Source organism: Rhinolophus sinicus, linkage group LG02 (genome assembly GCF_036562045.2).
Source record: "Rhinolophus sinicus isolate RSC01 linkage group LG02, ASM3656204v1, whole genome shotgun sequence".
Taxonomy (NCBI): Eukaryota; Metazoa; Chordata; class Mammalia; order Chiroptera; family Rhinolophidae; genus Rhinolophus; species Rhinolophus sinicus.
In genome coordinates this window covers 196,896,356-196,922,743 of record NC_133752.1, presented here as the reverse complement: position 1 = coordinate 196,922,743, position 26,388 = coordinate 196,896,356, and the positions used below count along the sequence as shown (strand labels likewise).

General features: G+C 54.4%; 1 protein-coding gene across 3 annotated transcripts in view; it reads left to right on the top strand.

The window, feature by feature from the left end:
- Positions 1 to 233: 233 nt before the first annotated feature.
- Positions 234 to 26,388, top strand: part of PHF21B (PHD finger protein 21B) — an 84,182-nt gene continuing 58,027 nt past the window's right edge. Inside the window, exons 1-2 of one of the 3 annotated variants that reach the window (XM_074326536.1) lie at positions 234 to 736; positions 1,630 to 1,695. In XM_074326536.1, the coding sequence (XP_074182637.1) occupies positions 683 to 736; positions 1,630 to 1,695 (120 nt within the window). In that variant the 5' untranslated portion in view covers positions 234 to 682. Of the gene's footprint in view, positions 737 to 1,285; positions 1,447 to 1,629; positions 1,696 to 14,790; positions 14,939 to 26,388 lie in introns of those variants that run through there. The other 2 variants (XM_074326537.1, XM_074326535.1) reach the window with 2 other exon arrangements.

Below are 26,388 nucleotides of genomic sequence, written 5' to 3'. Positions count from 1 at the left end.
TGGCTGGGGGGGCGAAAAAGAGGATCACGGGTACCCCACTCGGAGCGCCCCACCAGAGTGGTACCCCGGCGAGCGCCCCAAGCCACCGGCCGGCGAGTTTGCACCCCTCCGCGCCTCCACTTTTGTTCTGTTTTGGGCGGCAATGCGCACGCGCGGGCGGGGCGGGGGGATGGGGCGGGGCGGGCGACCGGCTCCGGCGCCGCCCCCTGCCGCCCCGGCTTGCTCCATCCGGGCACTGCCGAATTAGCATCGGGCCGAGGCACAACTTTGCCGCGGCCCAGTGAGATCCAGGCGCGCGCGCCGGAGGAAATATAGTCCCTGCCGGCCCGCGGCTCGCGCAGGCGGTGGCGGGGCGGGCGCTCGCCGGCCTGCGCGGGGCTGCGCGGGGCTCCCGGCGCCGGGGGGCCATGCGCCCAGAGGCGCCGGCAGCCCGGGGACCCGGCGCAACTTGCCGGGCATCCTGAGGAGTTGGGGTGGCCGCGGGCTCGTCGCCGCGGCTCCCGGCAGCCTTTCTTCCTCTTCTCCAGACTCCCCCCATCCTTTTGGGTCGTGGGGGAGGGGGCTCCTGTTCCCCCTCCGGGGAGGCCCGGTCAGCTCCCGCCCGCTCTCGCCCCGGCGGAGCCGCGCAACTTCCCGGGAGCCGGGGCCAAAGTGAGCGCAAAGTGGTACCCAAGTTGCTGGGATGGAGCTTCAGAGCCGGCCCGAGGCGCTCGCCGTGGAACTCGCGCGCCACCAGGTAGGCGGCCCGGGGCCCCAGGCCGGGGTGGGGGCTCCAGGGACCGGAGTCCGGCGTCCTGCTCCTTGTCGCAGGTTCTGCTTGACTGGAGGTGCCTGGAGGGGAGGGGGCTCCTTCTTTGAGCCGGCCCCAGGGGTGGGAGAAATGGGTACGTGCAGGACTCCCTTTTGGGCTCCCCCTCTACCCTCCTCTTGTGCAATCCTTCACAGTTATTTTTGCGGGGGGGGGGGCGGTCGGGACCCGTGGGACCCGAGCCCGGCGTCTTCTGTTTCTGGACACTGGGTCTGCACACTGAGGGTGCTGGGAGGGGGCCCCTTCTTGAGCTTGCCCCAGGGTGTGTGAGAGTGTGCGCGCGGCCCCCTGCGGCCCCCACCTCTTTGCAATCCTGCACAGTTTGCAAAAGTAGTTTTGGTGATTGTTGCTCGGCTTGCAGCGGCGTAGCGGCCGGAGCCCGAGCGGTGTTGCGGCGTGCGCGTGTGTGTGTTGGGGAGATTAGGACGCGACTTGAATATTTATGAGCTTTGCTCGACACGGACTCGCCGTGTTTACTTGGCTCTTTGTTCCTCCCCCCTCCCCTGGCACACACTCACACTCACACTCATTCGCACACGCACCCCGGCCTGCAAACTTGCACGGCTCGGGGCGCGCCGCCGGGTGGCCTCGGCCCCCGCCCCGCCCCGCGAGCTGCCCCGATGAGGCGGCAGCCACAGGTAAGCGGCCCCGCGCGGCACTAGCCGACCGCCGCGCGTGCGGAACGCGGCCGAGGAACTTGGGGCGCACTGCGGCCGGCCGGGCCCACGGGCTGCGGGGCGGGGGGTTGCGGCCCGCGGGGCTCTGGGCGCACCCGACCCCCCGGGCGGCCTGCCTGAGCCCGCTCCTTCGTGTTTCCGCAGAACGGCGACCTCAAGAAGCAGCTCCACGAAAGGCAGCCGCGGATCGCCGCGCTCAGCGACAAACAAGTAAGCGAGCTGGAGCCTGTACCCACTCCCCTGCCGAGGTGGGGAGAGGGGTGGCGGGGCACTTTGGCAGCACCCTAGAAAGTGCCGGCCTCGGCGCCGCGCGCGCAGACTCCCAAAGGACTCCGTGTGTCATCCTTAAAGTTACCCGCCTCCCCCCTTTTCTGGAAAGAAAGAGCTGGGTTCTTGGAGGCCGAGGGGGGAGAGCGCAGTGGCCGAAAGATCGAAGCTGCACTTAAAAGGCGGCGAGCCGCCCGGCGTCCATTTTGAGTTGGTGGACATGTTTTTGGAATGTGGGCATTTCTCCCAATTCGCTGCCCCCACTTCATGCTGGTGTGAGGGTGGGGGTCAAGGGGGCGATAATTCGGGCCTGGACACCAAACTACTTGGAAGCGATTTCTGGGTTCCATCGCAGATCTTATTTACAGAACAGTTCCTCTGGGCTCCCCCTCCCCTCACTTCTCCAGCATCACTTTTTATTCTTGGAACCTGACGCCAGCTCTCGGGAACAAAAGAAAGGAGCCCCCGGGACCCCCCAGTTCTGCCCCAACTTTGGTCTGCGGGCATCAGGTGTAGATTGGGACCCACGAGAAGCTCCTCGCGGTGGGGGACATGACCGCCGACCCCCTCTGGGCCCCTCGGGGAGGAAAAGTTGTCCATTGTGACTTAGTTGCGCTGAGCTCCGCGCTCGGGGTTTCAGCACCACGAACAGATGCCGCCGGAGCGCGGCCGGCTGCGCGCCCCCGCCCCCTTCCTCCCCGCCCCTCGCGCCCCTCCCCCTCCGCTCCCCCTCCCTGCACACGCACTCCCGCCCCTTCCCCGCGCCGCCCGGAGCCGAGAACTTTGAGCAGCGCAGCCAATGGCGCTCTCGGGGCTCCGAGGCGGGCGGGGGCGGGGGCGGGGGCGCTGGCGCCCCTCTCGGCTGCCCTCTCCCCTCCCTCCGCCCGCGCTGCGGGCCCGCCCCCGCCCGCTGCGCCCCCTGGTCATCGATCGCGCTTCCTTAGGAATGCCGGCCTCAGTCGTCAGCACCAAACTTGGACAGCGCCCGCCCCCGCCCCCGCCCCCAGCTCGGCTGCTGAGCAGGTCCCCTCCTTCCTCCAACTCCTGGCCCGGGCGGCGGGATCGGAGGGCCCCTCCTCCGAGGAATTTTTGGTGGTGGGGGTGGGAAATGTGGACGAGCTGGCGGCGGTGGCGGCGACCCTGGAGAGGGAGAAGTCGGAGGCCGGGCGTTCATTTCGAGTCTTTAAAGTTGAAAAGTGCTGGGAGGGGGCGTGCGGAAAAGGAGGGGGTCTGGGTTGCGGAAAGAAAGATGGCTGTTCCCGCGGGTCTGCGCCTGGTCGGGGGCGCGGGGCTGGACGGGAGGGTTGGGACGAATGCATTAACCCCTTTCTGCCGGTGCTGCGGCCCCCTCCCCGGCCGCGCGCGCCCGCGTGGCCCACGCCCCCATCCTGGAGTGGAAGCTTCCATTCCCGCCGGAGGGGGGCCCGGCGCGCGGCCCCGTCGAAGTCGGGGAGTTCGCGGGGGGAGGGGACCCAGGCCCGGCATTACCATTTTGATTGCTTTGATGCCATTTTTGGAGGGGGAGGGGTTGGAAACCCTTCTCAGCTGAGCACAAAGATATTTAATCACTGTGTAGAATCAAATCAGATACTTTCCTTAAAAAAAAAAAAAAACACCAAATCGGGTTCAGTGTGATAGCTGAGGGTTCCTAAGCCCTTTTTTCACTGTGCAAAACGGCAAGTTGTTGACTCTTATGCTCCAAGTAGAAGATTTAAAAGAGAGAGAGAGAGAATACAGTAATCCCGCAGCTTTTATTGCAACAATGTCTCTTTATGTGTGTGCTTCTATGTAGCAATAGTTTTACTGTTCGGAGTGGCTTTTCAAAGCTTAGATTTGATCATTTCTTCTGTATTGTAGCAACTATTTCAAGGCTGTTTAAATTTTTATGATGATAGTAAATGAGTAGCTATTTATTATCTGTCATGCCGGAATTTAGATGAGGCTGAGAGAAACCTTGGAAAATCCTGTTTGAAGACTGCTGTGCAGCCTCGGGAAGGAGCTGTCCGACTCCAGGCTGCCTCTGCTTTTAAATTTGAATCGGGGAAGGATGCTTGCGAAGGGAATGTACCTCCATCTTTTTGTGTGTGAGAGTGTGTTTAAAAAGAAAGACAACAAGGAAAACTTTTGTTCTCCAGCCTTTTCGAAATGTTTCTCTTTAAATGACTAAAAATAACATCTGGTAAGCAGCCAGGGCTTGGCCTGGCCATAGGAACTTGTGTTTGTAACTGTAAGTATGTTGTTTTCCCTTTTCTCTTTGTGGCATTTTATATAACAAGGGCTCATAAAAGAGGGAGGGGAGGGGGCTGAGGCCGAGCTGCAGCATGCTAATAAAGCTGCCTTGTCTCTCCCAAGCTCGGGAGGTGATATCTTTCAGAGGTTACCTATGAAATGAGTTGGGTAGACTTAACATTTACTCATCTCTCCTTGGGAGAGTTTGGTGGTGATTGGCAGCTTGGCTGGGGAAAGGTCGGTGAACTAGCTCTTGGAGGTGATTCCGGACCACATCCCAGGTCTTGAAGAGGAGGCAGCGGGGCTCTGCTGGGTCACCCAGAACCTGCCCAGGAGAGGAGCTGAAATGCAGGATCAGGGATGCAAAAGGCAGTATTTCAGAGTTTGTTTTCAACTCAACATAAAATTAAAGGTAGTGTTCATTTATAGATTTGCTTAGGGAGAAACTCATACCACCTGCACCTACAGAGATGTGTTCTTGCGCTTGGAATATGGGATGTAAAGGTTAAGTTTCAATTAAAAGTGCACATGTGGATGATGAACTAGAGTGAAATGAACACATGACCCCATTAGCCACATCTGTTAGAAATACAGTAGCAGCCGAGTAATATCTTTTGGTGTATAGCCATCAATTTCCCATTCATGCCCTTGGCACTGGGATTTTTTTAGTTACTTCTAGAAGCATGGACAAGTGTTTAAACCTGTTTACTGAGGACTCCTAGAAGTAAATAGGTTGGTTGTTGGTCCGAAGTAGAGACCTACAGGTTCTTTATAACACCCCAATATTTCTCCTGCCATTGGTGGACTAGGGGATAAACAGGAAACCAGCTTCCATGGGACCTTGCTATTTGAAAACCAGAGTTCCTATTTTTCCTTTGAAAAAAGAAGGAGGTGTAGCGAGTTGGTCAGAGCTGAGTTGTGACCCAGCCGAAGCGGCCAGGCAGAGTTCCCAGGTGTGGCTGCACCCAGCTGTTGGGTTGTGATTCCGGTGGAGCCAGGACCCCTCTTCTTTAACGAGATATGATGTGTGAAGACTCCATTAGTTGCTCCAGTGGTTTTATGCCATGAATTTGCAGCACACGCAGAGAGGCAGTAACATTTTTATCTAAATTGTCAAGCAACAAGCACTTCTGTGTAAATAACAGACCCATCATAAACACTGGAGGGTGTTCCCCCCCCCCTTTGGAGTTCTCAGCACAACATTTGGATGCCACATACAGTGGGCATCTCCAGACCTGAACTTCAGGTAAGTTCAGCTTCACCATAGAGTGAGAAGAGCCTGCTGTGCAAGCTGCAGTCCATGCTGGTGTGGCAGAGAGAGACAGACAGACAGACACCGAGACCGTGGAGGTGGACTGGGGGCCTTGCGCTCTGCTCCATTTGTTGATTTGATGGACTCTGGATTCCAAGGGGCTGTCCTCAAGTACAGCAATAAAAATATGTCTTCTTGAGAGGTCTTATGTATGTGGCACACGTCCGGTGCTGAATCATGTCTTCACTGCGAGTCACTGGCCACGCTGGACACCAGCGGGATTCCTCCTCTGAAGTGTCCCCCAAGCGAGAGTGCAAGGTGGATTCATTCCGAAGGCTCCCCGACTGCTTGCCTTGCACACAGTAGTGCCAGTAGGTTCTGTTTGCCAAGTTCTCTTCCCAAGTCTGCTGTCATCCAGGAGGATACATTTTAATCTTCCTGACCTGGAGTTCAAGTTGTCATTCTTAAAACAGTCGTCATTATGTGTTAAAGAGAAAACCAATGCCATCTCCTAAAGCTCCGCATTTCATGCTCTGTGGGACAGACCGTGGGACCGAGACCGCAGCGCCTGCCCCCCCACATCGCTGCCCCTTGCACAGCCAGTCTCCTGGGCCCACACTTTTATCTGAACCATATTCCTAGGCTCCCTCTTCCCCTTCGTCCTTCCACCACCCTGAGCCCCCCCTCATCGTCATCACTTAAGAAAACCAAAGGCTCAGCTTGAGATACAATTCTCATATCATATAATTTACCCACTAAAGTATACAACTTAGTGGGGTTTTTTTTGGTATATTCACAGATATTTGCAACCATCACTGCCATCAATTTTAGAACATTTTTATCTGAAAAAGAAACTCTTTGTATCAGTTCCCCCGCCCCTTCCCCTCTCCCCGCCCATCCCAGCCCTGAGCTACCACTCATTTATTTTCTGTCCCCATAGAGTCGCCTATTCTGGACTTTCCTATGAATGAAATCATGTGATAGGTGGTCTTATATGACTGGCCTCTTTGGCTGAGCGTCATGTTTCCAGGTTCACCCAAGCTGTAGCCTGTGTCAGTACTTCATTCCTTATGTCTGAGTGCTGTTCCACAGTCTGGCGAGACCACATTCTGTCTCCAGTCACCGGCTGGGGGACACTTGGTTGTGCCCACCATTTGGCTGCTGTGAACAGTGTCCTGCCTTCACCCCGGCCCCCTCTGCTACGTTCTCCACCAGTGTACCTACCTTCCAAGCTGCCCGGCATCACGGCGCTCCCTTGCTGAGACCTGCCAGCGGTTTTCTACTGCTCTCAGATGAAACCTGAGGTCCACAGCTCTGTAGGTGCAGGTGGTATGAGTTTCTGGAGGATAACGTGAGGTCCCATGGGAGGGGGGGCCTCTGCTGGGGCGCCCTCTGCCTCACTTGTGCATCTGGCAGTGCAGCCCCTGGGTGGCGTTCCGGCAGCTTCTCCGCGCCCCTCTCGAGAGTGCTTGCCATGGCTGTCCCAGCCCTCTCACGTCTGCTGTGCTAGACTGTAAGCACCGTGAGGGGCGGGGCTGTGTCTGCTTTCCCCCTCCCCCTGGATTCTCAGAGCAGTGCTTCCGAGGGGCGGAATGCTTATTACTAACTTTGTAGAAAGATGCCTTAGCAGTGACGTACTTAACCATCCTGGCAGAATCCCCAGCTTGTAGGAGGCATGCAATAAATGGTAGATTTTTAAAAATCAGATGTTTGGAATGAGAGGACACACGGATGAATGAGACCAGCAGCTCCCTGCCCTTGGAAACCTCACAATACAGTGAGGCATAGAGAACCGTGTTTCAAGGAAATTTCAGAAAAGTTCTGTGACAGTCTTGCTGTGGGAGCCCCTGGGTCACATCTGGCCTGGAGATGGAGGACGGCTTCCTGGAGGAGTTCGGGAGAGGGGTCCTCGAGGACACCAGGGGTTGTGGGCAGGAGGAGCTGGTGGCCAAGCCCACTAAGGGGAGATGGCCTGAGGAAACTGGAGGTGCCGGTGGGTTTCTGTAGAAAAACCGTGCGCGAGATCAGGAGACAGCAGTGGAGGCAGGCTGGGGCTGATGGCGGGGTGAAGGGCCTGGATTTTATGAGCAAGAGTCAGGATGACATAGGACAGGGCCGAGGGCAGATGAGGAGGCAGGAGCATGAAGGAGACCTGAGGTCCCTCCCTGCTTGGCCCGGCCGGATGAGCTCCATAGATGTTTGTCACCTGCATGGAGAGGCCTTTGCAGGGACGGCGGGCCCATGTATGACGTGGGAGAGGAGGCTGGGAGGCGGCTGGACCCAGCGCCCTGGGTGACCAGCACATAACAGGCTGGGACAGCAGGGGCCACATGTTGACCCTCCACCTTCTGCCTTCACCAGGGCTTCTTGGAGCTGAGAAGTAAGGGGGGAGGGCACTCTGGAAGCCTCCAGAAGCTGACCCAGTGGGCAGCTCTACTCAGTTGGTTTAAGGAAAAGTGTGCGTGTACATATACACATGTTTATATGTATTGGTTGCACTTTTATTATTGATTTCAGTTTGACTATAAAGTATATAATGTACTGATATATACCAATAAATATCAAGTTTACATAACATACATAAAATTGCTTAATAATTTGTCCAGGGTTATGTTACTAAAATGACAGGATCTGTTTTTGAAGTAAGAAAAATAACTACCATTCTTCTGCTAACGCAAAGTCTAACTGAGGAAAGTGGTGATCGGCAGTCTTTCCATCATTTCTGTAACGTTTAGGAGACAAAGAAGAATTCTACTTTTAAAAAAGTTTTTATTGCAACAGAAATATATTCTTCTTGGGGAAAAAATTCAGTGTAGACTTGAAACTCGTAAAACGTAAACACCCCCCTTCTTCCTGCCCCTCCCCCCAGTTTGTGGTTTTGAGGTGTGTCCACAGGGCATGTTCTGTGCAAACACAAACATCTATCACACGGATAAACATGCCTAGCGGATGCACTAAACATACGGTTCCAAAACTTACTTTTTGCGCCTGACATTGGACTATGGACAACTCTTGGGGACAGCTCAGTTTAATTCCACAAACATTGAACGAGTTCCTGCCAGGTACTGGGTGTATGTGAGTGACGGTGGCATCTGGTTTTATAAGACTTTACACTTACAGAGTGCTTTCCCTTGGTCTCCGCTTGCAAACATTGTCACATAAAGTTGGGGGGGGGGCAGGTTATCACAGTTCCCCGTCCCGTGGGGCCCAGTGAGGTATCTGCATGAGATGTGTCACCACCAGGTTCATCCCGGCTGCAGATGGGGTGATGTGCTGTGATGGGGCGTGTGAGGATCGCTCCGAGGAGGTGACGTCTACGCCTGTCCAGGAACGTGGAAACAAACTGCACACACAGCGCCTCGGTGGCCTGTAGCTCCGATACCCTTCAGTGGGTCTGTTCCTTCACCTCCCTGAGGCACGTCTTTTTATTTGATTGTCAGGACAGCCCCAGGACTTGGGTCAGGCTGGGCAGGTGAGTCCTCCCTGCTGGACAGGTCAGAGAAGGGCGACGTCCCAAAGTCAGAAGCTGGGGACCATCACGAGGGTGCCCTCTGTTTCGCCCCTGCCTTGTCTCCTCCTGCTGGAGGACAACGTGGTGTCCTAAAGCCACAGTACCGAGCTGGACATCCCACCTCCCTGCACCCCTGAGTGGTGCCAAGCAAGTCCTTTTGCCTCGACGAGCTCCGGTTCCCACCTGAAAGCGGGTGTGGTAATAAGACCTAGCTCACCACGTTGTTGAGATGAAATCAGGTAATAGACGTGAAAGAGCATTGAAACTGCAAAGTGAAGGGGTAGGTTTGGAGAGAATTGTGGTCTCTGTGTCGGGCGCTGCTCTGCCCTGGGGGAGCTGCAGCTCGCCCCCTTTTCAGGCAGCCCGTTGCTCGTCACTCCTGGTAGAGGTGGACAGTGACTGCCATCTTCTCCTTCCAGTCCAAGGAGCTCACTTTGATATTTTAGCCTCTTAAAATACCTGCTGTTGGAGCTGTGCAGTTGATTTCAATTAACTTTGAATTCTTTCAATGGGATGACTCTGATAATAATTTCGGTCGTCCCACGACGCCTCATTAGAGCTGCTGGCCACGCTGATTAGCCCTGTCATCTAGCAAGTGTTTCCTCCAATGCCTTTGTCTGTTCAGGAACCGAGTCATGTCGGTCCTGTGTCTGTTTCACCTGTGTGAGCCGATGGTACCTGGCCGCCGCAGCCCGCCAGCCTGAGGAAGCGCGATCGGTCACTCTTCAGCAGTGGGGCTCTTGACACAGAGCAGTGTTGTCTCTGCACACGCTGTTCACTCGGGGGGGTGGGGGACAAAGGAAGCTCATTTGGGGGTGTCTGTTGGCTCAACCTCTGGCCTTGCAAGAGAGTCAGGTCTCCAGAGGAGGGCGTAGCATGACCACACGGCATCTTCCCTCCACTGTTTGCAATTTGCAGTGTTTAAGGGAAAGGAACCTGGATTTGATTTCCCTTCCAGGAGAGTGATACTAAGAAGGCTTTTAGAAACGGGAATAACTGTATCGCCAGTCAGGTGGCAGAGTGCTGGCACGTGGTACGTGCTTGGGAGACGATATGAAGGGCGCTGGGAGCATGAAATGACAGAGACCTTAAGCTCTGGGCCCATAGTATGTCCTCATCAAGTGGGACTTGGACAGTGTCTGTTCTCCTTCAGCTCTCCTGTCTGACACTAACCCCAGGCCCCTTCTAATGCCCGCCACAGACCTCATCACTCAGCACTCACACAGACCTGCGGAGAAAGCCTGCTCTTAATTCCCGTTTTATTCAGGAGGTAGCTGAAGCCCAGAGAGGTTCAGTGGCTTGTTGATGTCACACAGCTGGGCCGCTGTGGCTTCATGATCTTAACCCCTACACTGAGTGTGGGCGAGAGATGACAACACTTTAAACCGTGGATATCAAAACTTCGGTGTGTCTTGTAACTCCAGGGCATGCGACCAGAAGAAAGTCAGTGGAGTCAGTGTGTCAGAGACGATCACTGGCAGATGGATAGCTGGTCCGTGACACTGAGTGGGACTTTCACTCTGAAGTCGAAAGTCCTAGAACTCTGGAGGGGGTCTGGGTCTGCATCCAGTTTCTGCATCTTCCAGAAGGCTGCCTGCTGGCTGGCACCGGGGTGGGGAGTGTGCAGCTGGCTGCATGCGGGCTGGGGTCTCTGCAGTGTAGGAGCCGAGCCAGCGGTAGGTGGGAGGTTTGCAGGGACCCTAAAGCCAATTCCTCCCGCCATTCCGTGAAGAGTCCTGCGTCCACCAGCCCACCTTGGCCTGAGCCCCCTCTGGCACAGTTGCCGCTCTTGTTCTTATAGTTGTTGCTATTTTACACTTTAAGGTGGAGACATACTCTCGCTTTGAAGTGGCCGCTGTTCTCCAAAGGAAACCAGTATGCATCCTTAAGATTGTTTTTCATTGGCAGTTACTTATTGTTTGGTAGGCACGGTTTCCAGCGTGCAGTGAGAAATTGCTGATGCAGCTTCGTTCTGGTTACAGCCTCTGCTGCCCACGGCCGGCGTCCCTCACGGTCTCAGATAGGCTACACTTCTTTTTTGCTTGGCACCTGTGTTGGTCTGGTTAAAACACAGCAGAAGGAAGAATATCCATCGGGAATTTAAAATTTTTTTTGGTCCAGCATTGAGTGGAACTCTCAGCTCCCATGTGATGGAGGAGGGGGAGATGGCTTATCTCAAGGTGGGAGAATGCTGCTGCCCAGGGTGGGTTGTCCTGAGCATTCGTGAGGACGCGTGCCCCATGAGCCGGGCGTGATTCCTGACAAACAGCAGGCAGCTGAGTTGGAGGGGAGCTGTTGTCAGTATTACTTTATTAACAGTAATACGAGAAACAGAAAGCTGGCCGTGCCCCAGAGACGTTTTGCCGTGGACGGGTAGACCAGCACCTGTAGCTTTCTGACGGGACGGAAACCTCTGCGTTGCTTTTTCTCTCCATGGACTGGTGTGTCCACAGCTGGGGTTGGGCCCTAAACCTGGGATTCGGTGGAAAGTGAGGGTGTATGTCCCCTAGACTTGGCCTGGTGGCTTAAAGCATAACACATGAGAGGCTTGGGGTGTTTTCAGGGCACCTTTGCCAAGCTCCCTTCTTACAGGTGGGAAATGATGGCCCTGAGTGGGGGACGGGGACGACACCCAGGAAACCCCAGGAGCCCCACGGGACTCCAGTCTCCTGACCACACACCACAGCCACACAAGAAGCCTGTTGTTTTGTTTAAGCAATTAAATTCTGTTCGCAAGCGTTTTCTTTCAGAAGCCACTGCCCAGAAGGGCGTCCGCTGTGTGGAACGTGCTGCTGAAGTCCTGCACTAAATGTCCTCATGTGGCAACAGGGCCACCAAGAAGGGACCCTGGGGCAGCACCCTAGTGGTTTTCAGAGCAGCTGTGAGGCTTTCAGAGCTGTGGACTTCCGATTTGCACAAGGAAAGGACAAGCAACTTTGGCAGGCCCCACTGCGTTCTGGAACTGCCCATCTTAGGAAACTTACGAAATCAAATTGACTGTAGATCTCTAGGTGTATGTACATTTCAGGGAGACAGTGCAGAAAGAGCAGGGGCTGTTTGTCATTCCGCCTGCCTGCATGCGTTTCTGCTCTCAGTCTACACATGGGGTGCCGGAGTCACCCTCCAAAATAGAAAAGGTGCTAAAAGGTGGTAATTAGGGGGAGGGTCATCTTTAGGGGCAGTGATGACTGCCTTTTAATCTTCTGAGTGGAGGTGGCAGAAAATTACTGGAAATGGCAGGTGGGGGTCTGTTGGGTCCTCCCTGGGGGTCGCCAGCAGGCTGCCCAGGAGTGATGCTGTCATCAGTTTGGGGAAAGGCTTTTTGCTCCAGGAAAGAGAGAAAGGCAGGGATGGGCAGGGGCGAGAGCAAGAGAGGGAGATGTGTTTCTCTTTGATGTCATTCAGGCGGAAAGCCAATCTGCACATGTAAATGAACTTGAAAATGCAATTAAAAATATATACATATTAGAGACTGTGATCCAGGATTGAGTCTGAGATGCAGGTTGCGAAGTGACAGCAGCACTTCGCACAATCAACGGCACCAGCTCTTCTCCGTGATGAATGTGTCTCTGGGGTAATAAATGCACCACAGACAAACGCAGGGGTTACTTCTCAAACTATACTTTGGCAGTCCCGCCGCATGCCGAGTTCTCTTTCCCCCATCGCCCACATCCTTCTCCCTGTTGCTTCTGCTGGGGGGACACGTGCTCAAGAAGGTCCCTCCAAGGAAGGGCTTGTCCTGGTTTGACAGGCGAGGTGACAAAACAGAGTTACGGGTGTCATTGTGGACGCAGTCCCAGCTGCAGGGGCTGGTAAAAGGGCACATCCAGAGGCGGATGCAAGCAGCCGCCCGTGGCCAGTGTCTTAAAGCAGGAGCTGGCCTGTGGGGCTCCCCGGGTATTCAGCGTAGGAGACTGGAAGGGAACAAGGTGGCAGAGCTCCCTGTGTCTCAAGCCCTTTCTCCTGGGTGTGCCCACGGGCTTTGACAGCTCGCGTGTGTCCAGAAGAGGGCGTTCAGACGGTGAGGGCACCAGCAGTCACTGCTGGTTATAGAGCTGTACCATTCAGCACATGCCTACTGTGTGCCCACTTTATGCCAGCGCTGTACTTGGTGCTGGGGACACAGCAGTGGACAGAATAGGCCCTTGGGACGTGCTCACAGTCTTAGAGGGGGAGACAGGTAATAGCGAACAAAAAACGAATTACAGAATAGGTTAGAAGGTGCTCTGACAAAAAGTAGAGCAGAGTAAGGTGTGTGTGTGTGTGTGTGTGTGTGTGTGTATGGTGGCTGTTTTAAATAGGGGGGTCCAGAAGGCAACATTGGAGCAAAGGTCTGCAGAGGTTGGAGGAGTGAGCCCTGGGACTTTGCAGGAAGACTGTTCTAGACAGAGGGAACAGCCTGTGCAAAGGCCCTGAGGTAGGGCCTGCCTGGCGTTTCCAGTGGAGGCCAGTGTGGCCAGCAGAGAGTGAGTGACAGGCGAGTTGAGGGAGGAGAACCAGTGGGAAGGGGAGGCGGGGAGACTGTCCTCTCCAGCATGACTGACCCTGGCTGTACTGTGTAAGGGGGCAGACTGTTGGCTAGAAGCTGGAAGTTACCGGAAGGCCGACTTTAGCTTCCAGTCTGGAGGGTTCCCTGAAAGTGAGAGCTGTCCGAGGATAGCACTGGTAGTTCCAAGACCTGTGCCCACCAATTCGCACCTGGCCAGTGGAGGCGAAGCCCCACCAGCGGCAGTGGGATGGGAGGCCAGCTGGTTCTCCCTGAGCTCAGACTCTGGTTCAGAAATGCGAAGGCTCTTCAAGGATTTCATCACTGCGAGCAGCTCTGACTAATGCTCAGAACGGCCGATAAGTGGTCCTGGGAACACCATGCCCCACAGCGGAGGGCAGTGTGGCCCAGCACCAGCCGTCCTCACGTGGCTGGGGGGCCTGTGCCCCTGGCTCCTTTGATTTTTCAAGAGAAGCCAGAAACCCGTGCTTAGGTGACAGCTCCTGAGGCTTAGCTGTGGGCCGTGCTCGAAGGCCTTTCCTGAATGCTGCCCGCCCCAGGGGACACTCCTGCAGGCCACATCCCACGTGTCTGCTCCAGTGCAGGCCCTCTGATGGCCCTTCTGAGTTCCCTCCCCCGCCCTCGACACCTGGCTCCTTCCTCTTCGCTGTCCAGGCCCAGCTGAGGAGGGCAGTCGCCCTGCTCTGGCCCACGGGGTCTGATGTCCCTCCTGTGGGCCAGTGGCCTTCACAGCTCCGTCACACTGGGTTGTAATCTAGTCATATCCTTCCTGCTTCACCTCTGAGTCCCCATTCACCATCTAAGTACGGGGGGACCGACTCAGTCACAGCCTGAGTACTCAGATTCCACCACCTCAGGACTTGAAGGTGACAAGCGCCTCTGACTGGGAGCCTGAGGTCCTGGACACCCCAACTCCTGTTGGGGGCAAACTGTCAGTTGTGTGGCTAGAGGGCCGCCGAGGGTGTTCAGGAGCATTCATCTCTCATTTCGATAAGTGAGTGGGGCTCAGAGATGTGTCTGTAAAGAAAACAGCCCCACCGCCCCCATCCCCCGCGCTGGGACCAAAGTCGGTGCCTTGTTGAAGTTATTTTATTAACGGGTTCTGCTGAGTGGGCGTGAATGCGGCCCGGGTCTCATATTGCGGATCTAATTATAAACACGAGGGACGGTACCAAATAAGCAGCCTGTAAAGGGAGAAGAGTGTGGCAGCCTGGTTTAAAGTGTCCTTTAATGAACTTCTGTGGCACTTGTATCTTAGCAACACATTTTATTACATCCTGGTGCAGCTGGACTGGCCAGTAATTTATCCCCCCCAGCTCCCCCGATTCGCTTTCTTTGGTGGTGGACGGAGGAATGTACCGACCCTGCTTTCCCAAGGCTGTATTTGCATCTCTTTGCTTTGTTTAGTTGATGAAAAAGGCACACACAGTGCTGGGAGCCAGGGACCCTACTGGCTGGCAGGGGCTGGCCTGGAGGGGACCGCGGTCAGGGCCTGGAAGGTGGGCGGGCGGCTCTCCTGGAGCTGGGCTGCCCACGAGTTCAGATGCCGGCACCGCAGGCCGCCTTGTTCCCTTCCCAGCGCTCCCTGGGTTTGGGTATTTTTATCTGGACTCCTTTCCTGCATGACACTGATCTGGATACGGTGGCAGTAGGGACGTTGGCAGATCTTTCATCGCAATCAGCAGCTGTAAGTGGGGGTGGGAGCGTGTTCTAGATGAAGTGGCCATGGGGGTGGGTGAGCAGCACAGAAGAGGAACGAGAGCGGGGGCTGTGGGGCGAGACCCTTGCGGCCCGACCGCGCGCGCGGTGAGCTCGGGGACCTCGGCCAGGCACCTGGCTTCTCTGAGCCTTAACTTTTTTGTCGGCTGAGTTTGTGTCCTGTGGCTGCTGTAACAGATGACCCCACACTGGTGGCTTTTAAACAACAGACATTTGTTCTCTCACACGTGGGGAGGCTAGAAGTCCAAAGTGAAGGTGTTGGCAGCGCTGAGCTCCCTCCAGTGGCTCTGGGGAGGGCCCTGCCTGCCGCTCCCAGATTCCGGTGGCTTCAGGCTCCTTGGGTTGTGGCCAGACTACTCAAGGCTCTGTCTCCGCCTATCTTCACGTGGCCGTCTTCCCTGTGTGTCTGTGTCTCTTCCCTTATAAGAACACTGTCATTGGATGTAGGACCCGCCCTAATCCAGTACGACCTCAATTTGAATTACATCTGCAAAGCCCCAATTTCCAAATAAGGTCCCATTCTGAGGTTTTGGGGGGACACGATTCAGCTTCCTACATCGGCCAATGGAAGCTCGTCACACCTCAGACTGTGGTTTGGGGTCACATAGGTGGCAGATGCTCGATGCTAAGCCAGGGCCAGGCGTTTCGTAGGCTCTGAGAGCATTCACCTTCCCACCCGTTTCCTACAGCCAAGAGCTGAGACGGAGAAGGTGCTGAAACCGTGCTCCGTCGGCAGTGGTGGGGTGGCCGTGTTTTCTGGTTTGTTTGCAATCAGGACAATGCCAGAAAATCTAGGGTGCATCATTTGGTGGCTCACCAGAAGTAGAGTTTGACACGAATTTGCATGTGCAGCTCTGAAAACCAGCCAGCCGGTGGTTCCACCCTGATTTGTTCTCATTCAGGAGTGGGGAAAGGACGCTTGAGAACAAAATAGGTGGTCAGGAAGAGTGGGCACCTGCTGGGTGGCACATACAGCCTCCGTTTGCCCCGCAGGAACCGGGGAGCCCCTCTGCTGGAGGCAGAGGCCACTCTTCCTGGCTCGCACCTCCCAGGCGCTCCATGATTTGGCACAAGTCACTCATCCTCACGGGCCTTAATTTTCACATCTGTCAAATGGCCATAATAAAAGACCTTGCCTCCTAGACCTGTGGGGAGGCAGGTTTGTAAACTGCAGATTGCCGTGTGTGTGTGTGTGTGTGTGTGTGTGTGTGTGTGTGTGTTTGGAATTGCTATCTGGTGGCCGCGGCCTGTCCTCCTGGTTGACCAGGAGGCTGGTCCACTTCCTCTCTGGGCTGCTGTCCATCCTGGCAGCACTTCCCTGTGACAGGTGAGTGTGTGCTGCGCCCCACCCCTTCATTTCTAACAATGCTGAGTTCTGCTCCTATCTCCAATTTACATGGCAAGAAACAGGCTCAGAGGGTACAATTACTCATCCAACAGCTTAGCCCTGGTGCTGAAATGTGAACCCAGGCTGGCCTGAGTCCTGAGCCCCTGCACTGTCTGTATATCAGCTGAAGGTGGACCCCTGGCCTGCCCAGGCAGCTGGTCCCTGCAGCAGGGCCAGCGTGCTGCCAGCCCCAGCCTGGGGACGCCAATCATGTAGGCTCTGAGAGCGTCCACCTTCCCACCTGTTTCCTACAGCTTTCGGGGTTCACCCAGGTCCCCGCTGTGCTCCATGTCACATGGTCCTCAGCGTCTCAGGCCGGGGCGGGCCGGGTTGGGGTTATCCCTGTCGGCCTGAGCGTGGAGAAGCAGAATCCTCGCTGGTCCCCAGGGCCCTGGGGGGTGAGGCTTTGATCTTTCTCAGTCAGTTTCTGCATCTGTGAAATGGGATGAGCCTTCAGTGTCCACTGCATAGGGTAACTGTGAGGGTGAAATGAAAAAGCAGGAGGGGCATCGGCCTGCATGGCTTCCTCCCTTTCACTGAACCCTCTGCACAAAGGCTGGCATCCGGAGCGCTGATGTCCGAGGCGTGCCCGCGCCTGTGCCCGAATGGAGCCCGGCTGCAGGGCTCTGGATGGTCGCTGAGCCTGTCCCGACCCATCCTGGACAGCACCCTGGGGACAGCCCAGAGAGCTGGGCGGGTGGGGCTTTGCCTCGCGACTCGTAGGCCTCGACAGGCTCAGGAAAAGGGACCCGCACCCGGTCCCACCTCTGGCCGACACAGCTCTCCTTCCGAAGTGTACAGAACTCGCCTCCGCGGGCAGTTAGTGGGCTTCTGCCTGTTTCTTCTTGTTAACACATCACAGCTCTATGATGTGTTGGGGTATGAGTGGTCAGAGTTTTTTATTGTGGTAAAATACACATGACGTAAAGTTTACTATCTTAACCATTTTCCAGTGAACAACTCAGTGCTGTTAAAAGTACAGGCACAATACTGTGCAAACACCACCGTCTCATCCCGAACTGATACTGTGTCAGTTACACACGCTCCCCACCCCCTCCCCCAGCCCCTGGCGACCACCCTTCTTTCTGTCTATGAAGCTGACTCCTCCTGGGTCCCTCATAGAAGTGGAGTCCTCCAGGATTTGTCCTGTTCTGACTTATTTCACTGAGCGTGATGTCCTCACGGTTCGTCCATGTCATGGCAGGTGACAGTGCTTCATCCTCTGTGAGGCCGAATCTTACGTAGTCCATTGGATGGACCACATTGTGTTTGTCCCTCATCTGTCAGTGGACGTTTTGGCTACTGTGAGTAGTGCCGCCGTGAGCATGGTGGCAAGTCTGTCTGTCTGAGTCCTTTCTTTCGGTTATTTGGGGTCTGTACCCAATTGCTAGATTGGACTTTTGCTTTTCATCCTAGACAAACCCATGTGGAGAGGAGTCTGAGGGCTGCCTGGGCCAGCTCGTGGGGAGATAGTCCAAGGGTGGCCACCTTCTGTTGGACCCAGGGGTCCGTAGTTTTGACATCGCCATCTCCTCTGGCTTCCCAGCCCCTGGCACATCTCTGCCCTGGGGATGTGGGCATGGAAGCGCCATGAAGGCTGTTGGCCGCTTCTGTGGGCACGAAGGGCCGTGCACGTGTCCTCAAGGATTCCTCTCTCTGGAGACTTGCCTTGGTGTTAAAAACACAGACGTTAAAAGGGTAGCCTGGTTGTGGTCTGTCCACACTTTACAGTAAGTGATTAATTTTCCTTTTTTTCCCTCTTACGATGATTAGTCAGCGTAGGTACAAGGCTGATTCTCCGGGGTCGTCTCACTCATTAAAACTAACATCTGTACAGGAGCGTCTCGGTGTATCAGGCGCTGCTACAAACGTTAACCCGTCGGAACGTCTCATTTCACGGGCGGAAGGGCCGAGGCCTGAGGGCTGGTGGGTCTCGTCCAAGGCCCCCGTGAGTAAAAAGCCAGAGTGGGGCGACCAGGTGGGGTGGGACGCAGCCTCCCAGAGCCTTTGTCGCCCAGTGCCATGCCACGGCCACTTCCCACTCATTCCTTGAGTCCGCGGTTCAGGAATGTCATTATCGAAAGGTGCTCCAAAGTCTGCTAATGGCATGGCTCTTGAACTGTTTCTTCAAACTGTGTTCCTGAGCTGTGGCCTCACGGCTTAGGCCAGGTTGCGGTCCAACACTGCCCATCTCAACAGTGTAATCATTTTCCAACTGGCTAAAATTTGCAATTTGTTGCAAGCTACAGTCCTCTCTCAATTAAACTTCTTTTCCTGGCCTGGGTATTTCTTAAACTTTTGGTGTTGGGCTCTAGCAGAGGACAAAATGACATGAGAAGTAGCAGACAAAAGAAGTAGCAGAAGAAATTTACGGTTATTTTTAAGACATGGGAGGACTTTGTTCTTTTGTTTTTATGTGGTTTTGCATGCACATAACTGCAGTTATATTTTGCACCATAAAGTTTTCCTGGATGGAATGAAATGTGTCAGTAGTTCATGGTGTTCTACAAAGCTGTTATCTCCAGGCTCTGCTTCCCAAATAAGTTTGAAAGACGCTGACCCAGTCCTCCGGGAATTCCCTTGACATCACCCCCTGGTTGAGGCCTTCCTGTGACAGGGAGCTCTCTGCCTCCACCGCAAGTCCATTCTAGGCCTGGACAACTGGGCTTCAGAGTTGTCGCCCTTGTCCTGAGGTCCGTCAGTCCATCCTTTCATCCATCCGTCCACCCACTGGGAGAGACCTTTATGGTCCATGGAGTGTGTGTGTTGGGGGGAGGGAGCTTCATAGAATCAAGAACTATAAGCCTCAGTGTCTGTCCTCAGGGAGCTCCCCATCACCATGGAGAGCAGTTATGTAGAGTCTGGGGATAGGGCACGATGACCAGAGATGGCAGCCGCCCGTGCTCCGGGAGGCCAGAGGACAGGGAGGTGGCTTGCTCTAAACCTTGGCTCTGAACAGCTCTGGTTTCAGCTCTCAGATCCCACCTCTGGCCCTTGTTAGTCCTGCAACACTGAGCAAGTTATTGACCATCCTTCCACTTCTGCCTACTTACCTGTGAGGTGGAGATAATGTGAGCACTTCCTCGTAGAACTGGAAGTGTGAGGTCAAATGGTGGTGTTTGGAGCTCGGACGGAGCCTGGTGCATGGTGGGGTCTCAGGAGAAGCGACTTCTCTTATGTCTCTGGCCAGGCCGTTTTCTTCCGATGCCGAGATTCCGAGACATCATCTCCCTCAGGTTTCCACTGGCCCCTCTGCCCCCAGCTCGCCACCATCATCTTGCCAGTTTCACCACCTGAACATTTCTCTCACTTCCTGCCTCTGCTTTTCTAGCTCACCTCTCAGCAGCTCTTCCGTGCACTATCCCTATAGTTGCCTAACTGCTCTCTTTGCCTCAGTGTCTGTCCTCCACACTGTTACTACTGCTTCCTAAAGTTCAGCCTTTATGTTACTTCTCTGTGATTAAAAACGAGCTCCCTGCCTCCCACCCACCCACCCCACTGCCCACAGCGATACCATCCAGTGCTGTCCCAGCCTCTGGCCCAGGCCTGAGTCAGACAGAAGGGCTGCCCTGCTTACGGCTGGGCTGGAGCCTGGTCCCCACCAAACAACCCGCCCTCTGCCCCTGACTGCGGGAACACTGGCCAGTGGGAGGCCCCTGGGACTCCAGGGAACACAGTCTGGAAGCCAGTGACTTGAGGAAGAAGATTCAAAACTTCTTGGTAATTGATAGACAGGCCTTTCGTTATCTGGCCTTAGATCACTTCTATGGCCTGATGTCATGACACGGAACCATCGACCATTTCCCAGACATTCTAAACCCCTTTGCACCACCAGACCTTTCCCCAGCGCAGCTCTACTGCGTGGATTGCCCTTTTCTCCTGAACAAGATCCTGCTCCTGCCCCAAGGGCTAGGTCAGCTTCCCACCACACCTCTGGGTTCATCTGGGTTGGATCAGAGTGGCAGTAATGATGGAGATGGTGGCGGCGGAGGTGGGGATGGTGGTGGTGATGGGGGTGGGGATGGTGGTGATGGTGGTGATGGAAAGGTGGTGATGGCAGTGGTGATGGTTGTCACTCCTTGCTCAACTCAGGGAAAGATTGTGGAGACTCGGGCATGAAAGAGGGGCCAGGTCCAGCTCCTCAGATCATTTACTTTGCACACTTGGGTAAGGTGTGGAAGCCCCTAAACCTCAGTTTTCCTGCCTGTAGCATGGGAGAATAATCTTTACAAGCTATAAAGGCCTGTGCAAATATTAGTGGTTTTATCACCATTCAGAGGACTGCACTCGATTTTGATCATGTGACATCTTTATGTAAAGGTGAAAAGGAGGGAAGAGGGTATAAAATCATCTGTGATATTAGACTGTTTCACTTACATTTTATGTCCTTGGTACTTAGACATTTCTGTTCTTCTGCATTGATTTTTCTTAGGTTGAGTCTTAAAACTTATTTCTTTAAAAAGTTTTTTTAAACAAACACAGGAAGTACAAAAGATAATCGAGCAAGCCTCATTACCTGCCCTCGGGTGTGGTGTGTTGGTAGGACGGAGTTGCGTGCCCCAGGTCCCAGCCCTTGCAGGCTGCTCTGCCCATGTAAGGTGGCGAGCCCGTCCTTACAGTCTCCGCTCTGGTTTCCATACTGGGGGGGGCCTTTGTCTGCAGCCTCTCCCTGCGTCAGCACCACTCCCCCAAGCCACGTGGCCCGACAGCTTGACATCCCTGAGAGCCAGCAGCTGAGGCTGGAAGCAATAGGTGCTCAGCTCTCTTTTCCCATTTGAGGTCATTAACTAGACTCCCCCCTAGTTTGCCTTGGCTCGGTCCAGGTCAGGGTTTTGTCTTGTCCACTGGAGCTTCGTCCCATGATTCTGCTGGCTTTGGTCTCTTGGTCGCAGTGTGGACATTGGTTCTCCTCCAGCCCAGGTGCTTCCTTTCTGACATAGAACCTGCTGCTCCTGTAATACATACTCACCCCTAATGAGCCACTTAAAAAAATAAGCATTGATTTCTAGATAAAAATTGCAATTAATTTTAAATGCCCTCTGTAAACCTTGTTACAAATAATTGCTAGAAACATACAAAGTCTGAAATTAATTAAAATCGACGGCCTCATTTGATGCGGGACGCGTCTCTCATTTTTCAGGGACGTATGTTAGCCGTGTGGATCTTGCTTGAGCAGAAGTAGTGACTGCAAGACGCCAGGCAGAGGCCAGCTGAGGACTAACTGAGCTGCCTGACCCTGTAAAGGAGTGGGCAGAATATGGGTTCGGAGTCATCCAGCCATGGCTGGCAGCCCTGCATCTTCTTATGGTAGTTGAATGACCTTCTGAGCCTCAGGCTCCCCATCTGTGAAATGGGTGTGGTAATACCAGCCTGACAGCATCTCTCGAAGGTGATGGTGAGGGTGGTCCTGCTCAGAATCAGTCTTAGTGTTTCTTCTCTCCCCTCCTCTATCCCCGCTCTCCCTGCTCCAAACCCGCCTTGGAAAGGCTCAAGCCGCACAACAGTTGTTTAGTTATATGGATTCATTTGTTCACTCACTCCTGCCATGAGAGAAGAAGAAACTTGACAGGAAACAGCGATGGCAGGGATGCCACCCTCTCATCTGGGCAAAAACTCTGAGGCTAAGAGGGGGCAATGACTTGGGCTATGCCAGGCCAGGCAGAACCAGGAGAGAACCTGGATATCTATCCAGCAGACTCCCATCCTCTCAAGCCTGGGGGTTGGCATTGGAGCAAGCTGAGGGCTGGCTGGGGAGCTCTGTGATCCCCTGCCCGCCCCAGTAGGAGCCCCTTTCTCCTGTGCTGTGGCTGAGCGGGAGTGAGGAAGTTCTTTAGCAGGATTGCTATAGTAACTGGGTGCATTTATATTAAGTTGCATTCATGGTCAACCTTTTGTCAGTTTCCATTCCAGAATTCTCAGAGCCACTCCAATGTGTCCTTGAGCAGAGCGCCCTGTAGCCCTTTTCATTTCCTTATTGGTCCCTGTGTGGCTGTTGTTCAGGGCCACCTCCCCCCACCTTCTGAAGAGGCCCAGGTGGGGGCCAGGCCTACCAGAGACTGGCTCTTAGGGCCCGCCCTTTACTCATCACCAATGTTAGGCAGTTACTTAGCATCTCTTAGTACCTCGGTTTTCCCGTCTGCAAATGAGGAGAGTAGCAGGTACCTGATCCTTAGGTGTGTGTTCATTGCCCATTGAGCCGGGATTCCTGAGTACCTGTCGAGTGCCAGGCCGTGGGTGCTGTGCTGGGGACCAACAACACAGGGTTCCTGCTCTTAACAAGCCCACAGCCAGGTCTGGGAACAGCTCAGAGCACCCCAAGTGGATGAGTGAAAGTGGGGAGCTCAGAGGTCTGAGGGGGTGCTAAGAAGAAGCCACTGGTCCAGCGAGGGGCTGCAGGAGGCAGCGTCCCTGAGAGGGTGCAGCCGACACAGGAAGAATACTTAACAACAGATGGTGGGAGCTCGTTGTGACAGTTTCTTGACTCCCTCTCTTCTTCCTCCCTCCCTTCCTACCCTCCCTCTCTCCTTCCTCCCTCCCTCCGTCCCCCCCTCCCTCCCTCCCTGCCCTCCTTCCCTCCCTTCCTTCCCTCCCTCCTTCTCAGTCCCCAGGTATCTCTTCCCCTCTGTCTTCACCTCTCTTCAGAAGCTTTGGACAGTCAAGGCCAGTTCCTCATAAGATTCCTTCTATGTCCTTGGTCCCAGATACAAATAAATGCCCCTCCTCCCCAATGTGTCTGCAGGACATTGGCTACAGAGGAGAGAGAACAAAGCTGGGAGTTATTTATTTCTTTCTCACTTTGCAGAAATGTTATTTGAAAGCCGCATGGCAAGGTGGAATGGTTTGATTTGATTAGCAAGTCTAAATGTATTAGCAGCAAGACAGAAACGATATTACAATTACTGGTAATTAGTGTGCTGATGACTCTGGGTGGCAGTGCAGTGTGACAGATGTGCTTCCTGGTCCTGGGTTAGACTGGGAGGGCACTTTACCCTTGTGAAGGGACTCGGCTCCCTGGGGGCGAAGGACCCTGGCCCAGTTGTCGACAAGTCTGACTAACAGCTAATTAGTCACTTCACAGAGACACATGTGCACCGCCCGCCATGTTGTGTACCGTGCTTCGTGCTGTCTGGCGGGCAGTGGGCTGACCTTCGGAAGCTGGAGACTTCTCTGCTGCCCTGAGTAGGTGACAGCAGCAATGGATTCCTTCGTCCTCCACTCATCTTTCCCCCGGTCTTTATCACAGCCCAGCCTCTCTGAGTCCCGTTAGCTTAGGTTAGCCTGTGGCCTCTCTCCCCGAGAGCAGGCCTGTGCTATGTCCAGGGCTCAGCCAGGACTGCAGCAAGGACGCCCCCAGTTCCATCGGTTGATCTATGGTGGGTGCCTGGTAACTCTGTACGGTGCCAGCCCAGGCTTAGGGGACACCGGCAACTATGTGACCGTGTCTTTGTAAGTTAATTCATCTCAAGATGTCTTGTCAGTGACTCTGAACAAGGATGGGGGATGGGATGGAAACGCCCAGGATTCTACCTGCCTCTAGGAGGGCCCAGTCTTCCCATGGGGCCCCAGACATGAAAATATCCTGCAGAAAAAAGACAGGTGCTTCCAGGGTGACGAAAGTGTTTGGAACTAGGTAGAGGTGATGGTTCTCCTACTTTGTGGATTTAGTAAATGCCCCTGAATTGTTCACTTTAAAATGACTATTTTTATCTCATGTGATTTTCATCTCAATTTTAAAGAGGCCCAGTGTTTAGGGAGGCTGGAAGCCCAAACACTGTAAACTGAGCATATCACAGAGGCTTTAGTGAGATAAAGTTCCTGAAAACACAGAGCCAATGAATGGAGAGGAGCCTGCATGCTGAGTCAGCATCTAAGGTGGGAAAGAGCTGGAAGGGCGAGGGGGGGAGCGGCAGGCACACCCCTGAGGTGTGGGGTGTGGTGAAGACCAGAGAGGTACAGTGTGTCCTCGGGATCAGAGTGAGAAAGAGGTGGAGAGAAAAGTGAGCAGATGTGACACCACATTTCCTCTCTGCCTCCCTCCAGGCGCTGTGGGGAGGGGGCTGTGTGTGCCAACTTTATGGCTAGGAGGAGGCCACCTTGCTGCCCCACCTGTCCTAAGGCACCCCCTTCCCCCCCCCGCCTCCTGCTGCCAGTGCATGTTAGAGACCATAGCAGCCTCTGGAGCGTGGCCGCCCTTTCCCGGACATCACGAGTGGACTTGGCCTCAGCTGCAGCAGCTGCCAGGGCCACTCAGGGGCAGCCCCCAGATGGCAGCTCCTCCCCATCCCTCACGACCCCCAAACTGTCAGGAAGTTCCTCTGGGCTCCAGATCTGGACCAGGCACTGCAGGTGCAGCAGAGTCAGACAGACGTGGGCTCTTATTCCAGAGCAGCCCAAGGCCACGTGGGGGTGTCTGAGGGACAGAGCTTGAGGACATGCTCTCTGAACTCAAAGTGTGATTTCAGTTTAAGGGGTTATTATTATTGGGAGTGTGGGGGTGGCAAAGAAAATGCTTAGCTGTGAGCTGTGAAAATGTGCTCTCCTGCCAGGGGAGGACCCAGGAATGGGCAGGCCTGCCTCCCTCAGGGCTCCGGGCAGGGTCCACAGAACAATGACCTGGCCAGTCCCCCAGTGGCCCATGTTTGGTTCCTTGGAATAAAACCATGGTCCAGAGGCTTCCTATGGGAGGGGTGAGGTGGGTGGGATGGGCAGACCTTCCTAGAAGAGGAAAAGAATAGTCCATCAACATGTGAGAAGATGCCCAGCCCTGCCCACTGAGAATGCTATCCGTGCCCAGGGCTGGTGAGTGCAGGGACCAGCCAGAACTCTTACGAAGTACTCGTGGGCCAGAAATTGGAGAATTTAGAAAACAATTTGGAGTCATCTGGTCAAATTGAAGATAGATACTGACGTTCTATGACCAGAAATCCCGCTCCTAGATAGATGCCTCAGGGGATTATTACACAGGCAGACCAGGAGACCTGCACATTCCTAGCTGCCAAAACAAACAGAAGCAGTGAGGACTGAGGTCCCACTGACGGAAGTGGATAAGCAGGTCCATGCATGCCCTATGTGGCAGCGAGAGGCCGTCTGCAGTGACATGTGAGCTTAGGAAGGTGCAGTTGAATCCAGGACAGAAGTTGCAGAAGAAGAGTTTGGTTTGATTTCATTTATATAATGTTCAAAAACAAGCAAAACAAAACAGTGTCTTCTTGACAAACATATTGGGTAAACCAAAAAAAAAAGTCATGGAATGACAAATACAAAATTGTAGTTACCTGCACATTGGGGGGAGGGCACTCTGGGGTATTTCAAAGCTAATGTCTGTTTTCTTTGGTTAAGTTGGGTACTATGTACACAGCTGGTATTGTTATTCTTTAAATGTTACTTGTATTTTATCATTTCTAGTATCTCTTCAGAACTTAGTAAGACATGTGTACATTTTTTAAAGTAAACCGGGTATGGAGTGTCCTTCCTCAAACCCACAGTGAGATTCTGGGCTTTAGAGCAGGCTCACCGTCAGGGCTGCCATTGGCCACACAGCCTCCAGGGATAGGGCAGCTCTGGCTTCTCAGAGGAAAAAAAGTTGTGCAAACAAAACAGAATGGTCAAAATTGCATGAGCTGTGTAAACTGTGAAACGTAAGTCTGAGATTTGCTTTTCTTTTTTCCCTTAAAGTAGCATAAAGAAGCCACATTAAAAAAAAAAATTTTTTTTAACCAAGATAAATTCTGAAAGTGAAGCAAAACTAATTAGCGCCCTCTGTTGGGCAAGGCGGGGTTGAGGCGTCCCGGCTGAGCGTGCGGCTGCCCGCGTTGGTTCAGCACCACGGACAGCGCCGGTGCCACCCGTTTCCCTGGGTTGGTGCAGGTGTGGGGCAGCTTTGTGGACGGGCGACGCCAGCCCAGAGACCTGCGTTGGAATCCTGCCTCTTGCACTTGTTACCTGTGTGGCCTTGGGCGAGTCTGTTAGGGCCCTGGACCCTCAGTTCCCACCTGCCTGCCTTGTAGGGGGAGACGAGGCAGGGGAAGCTG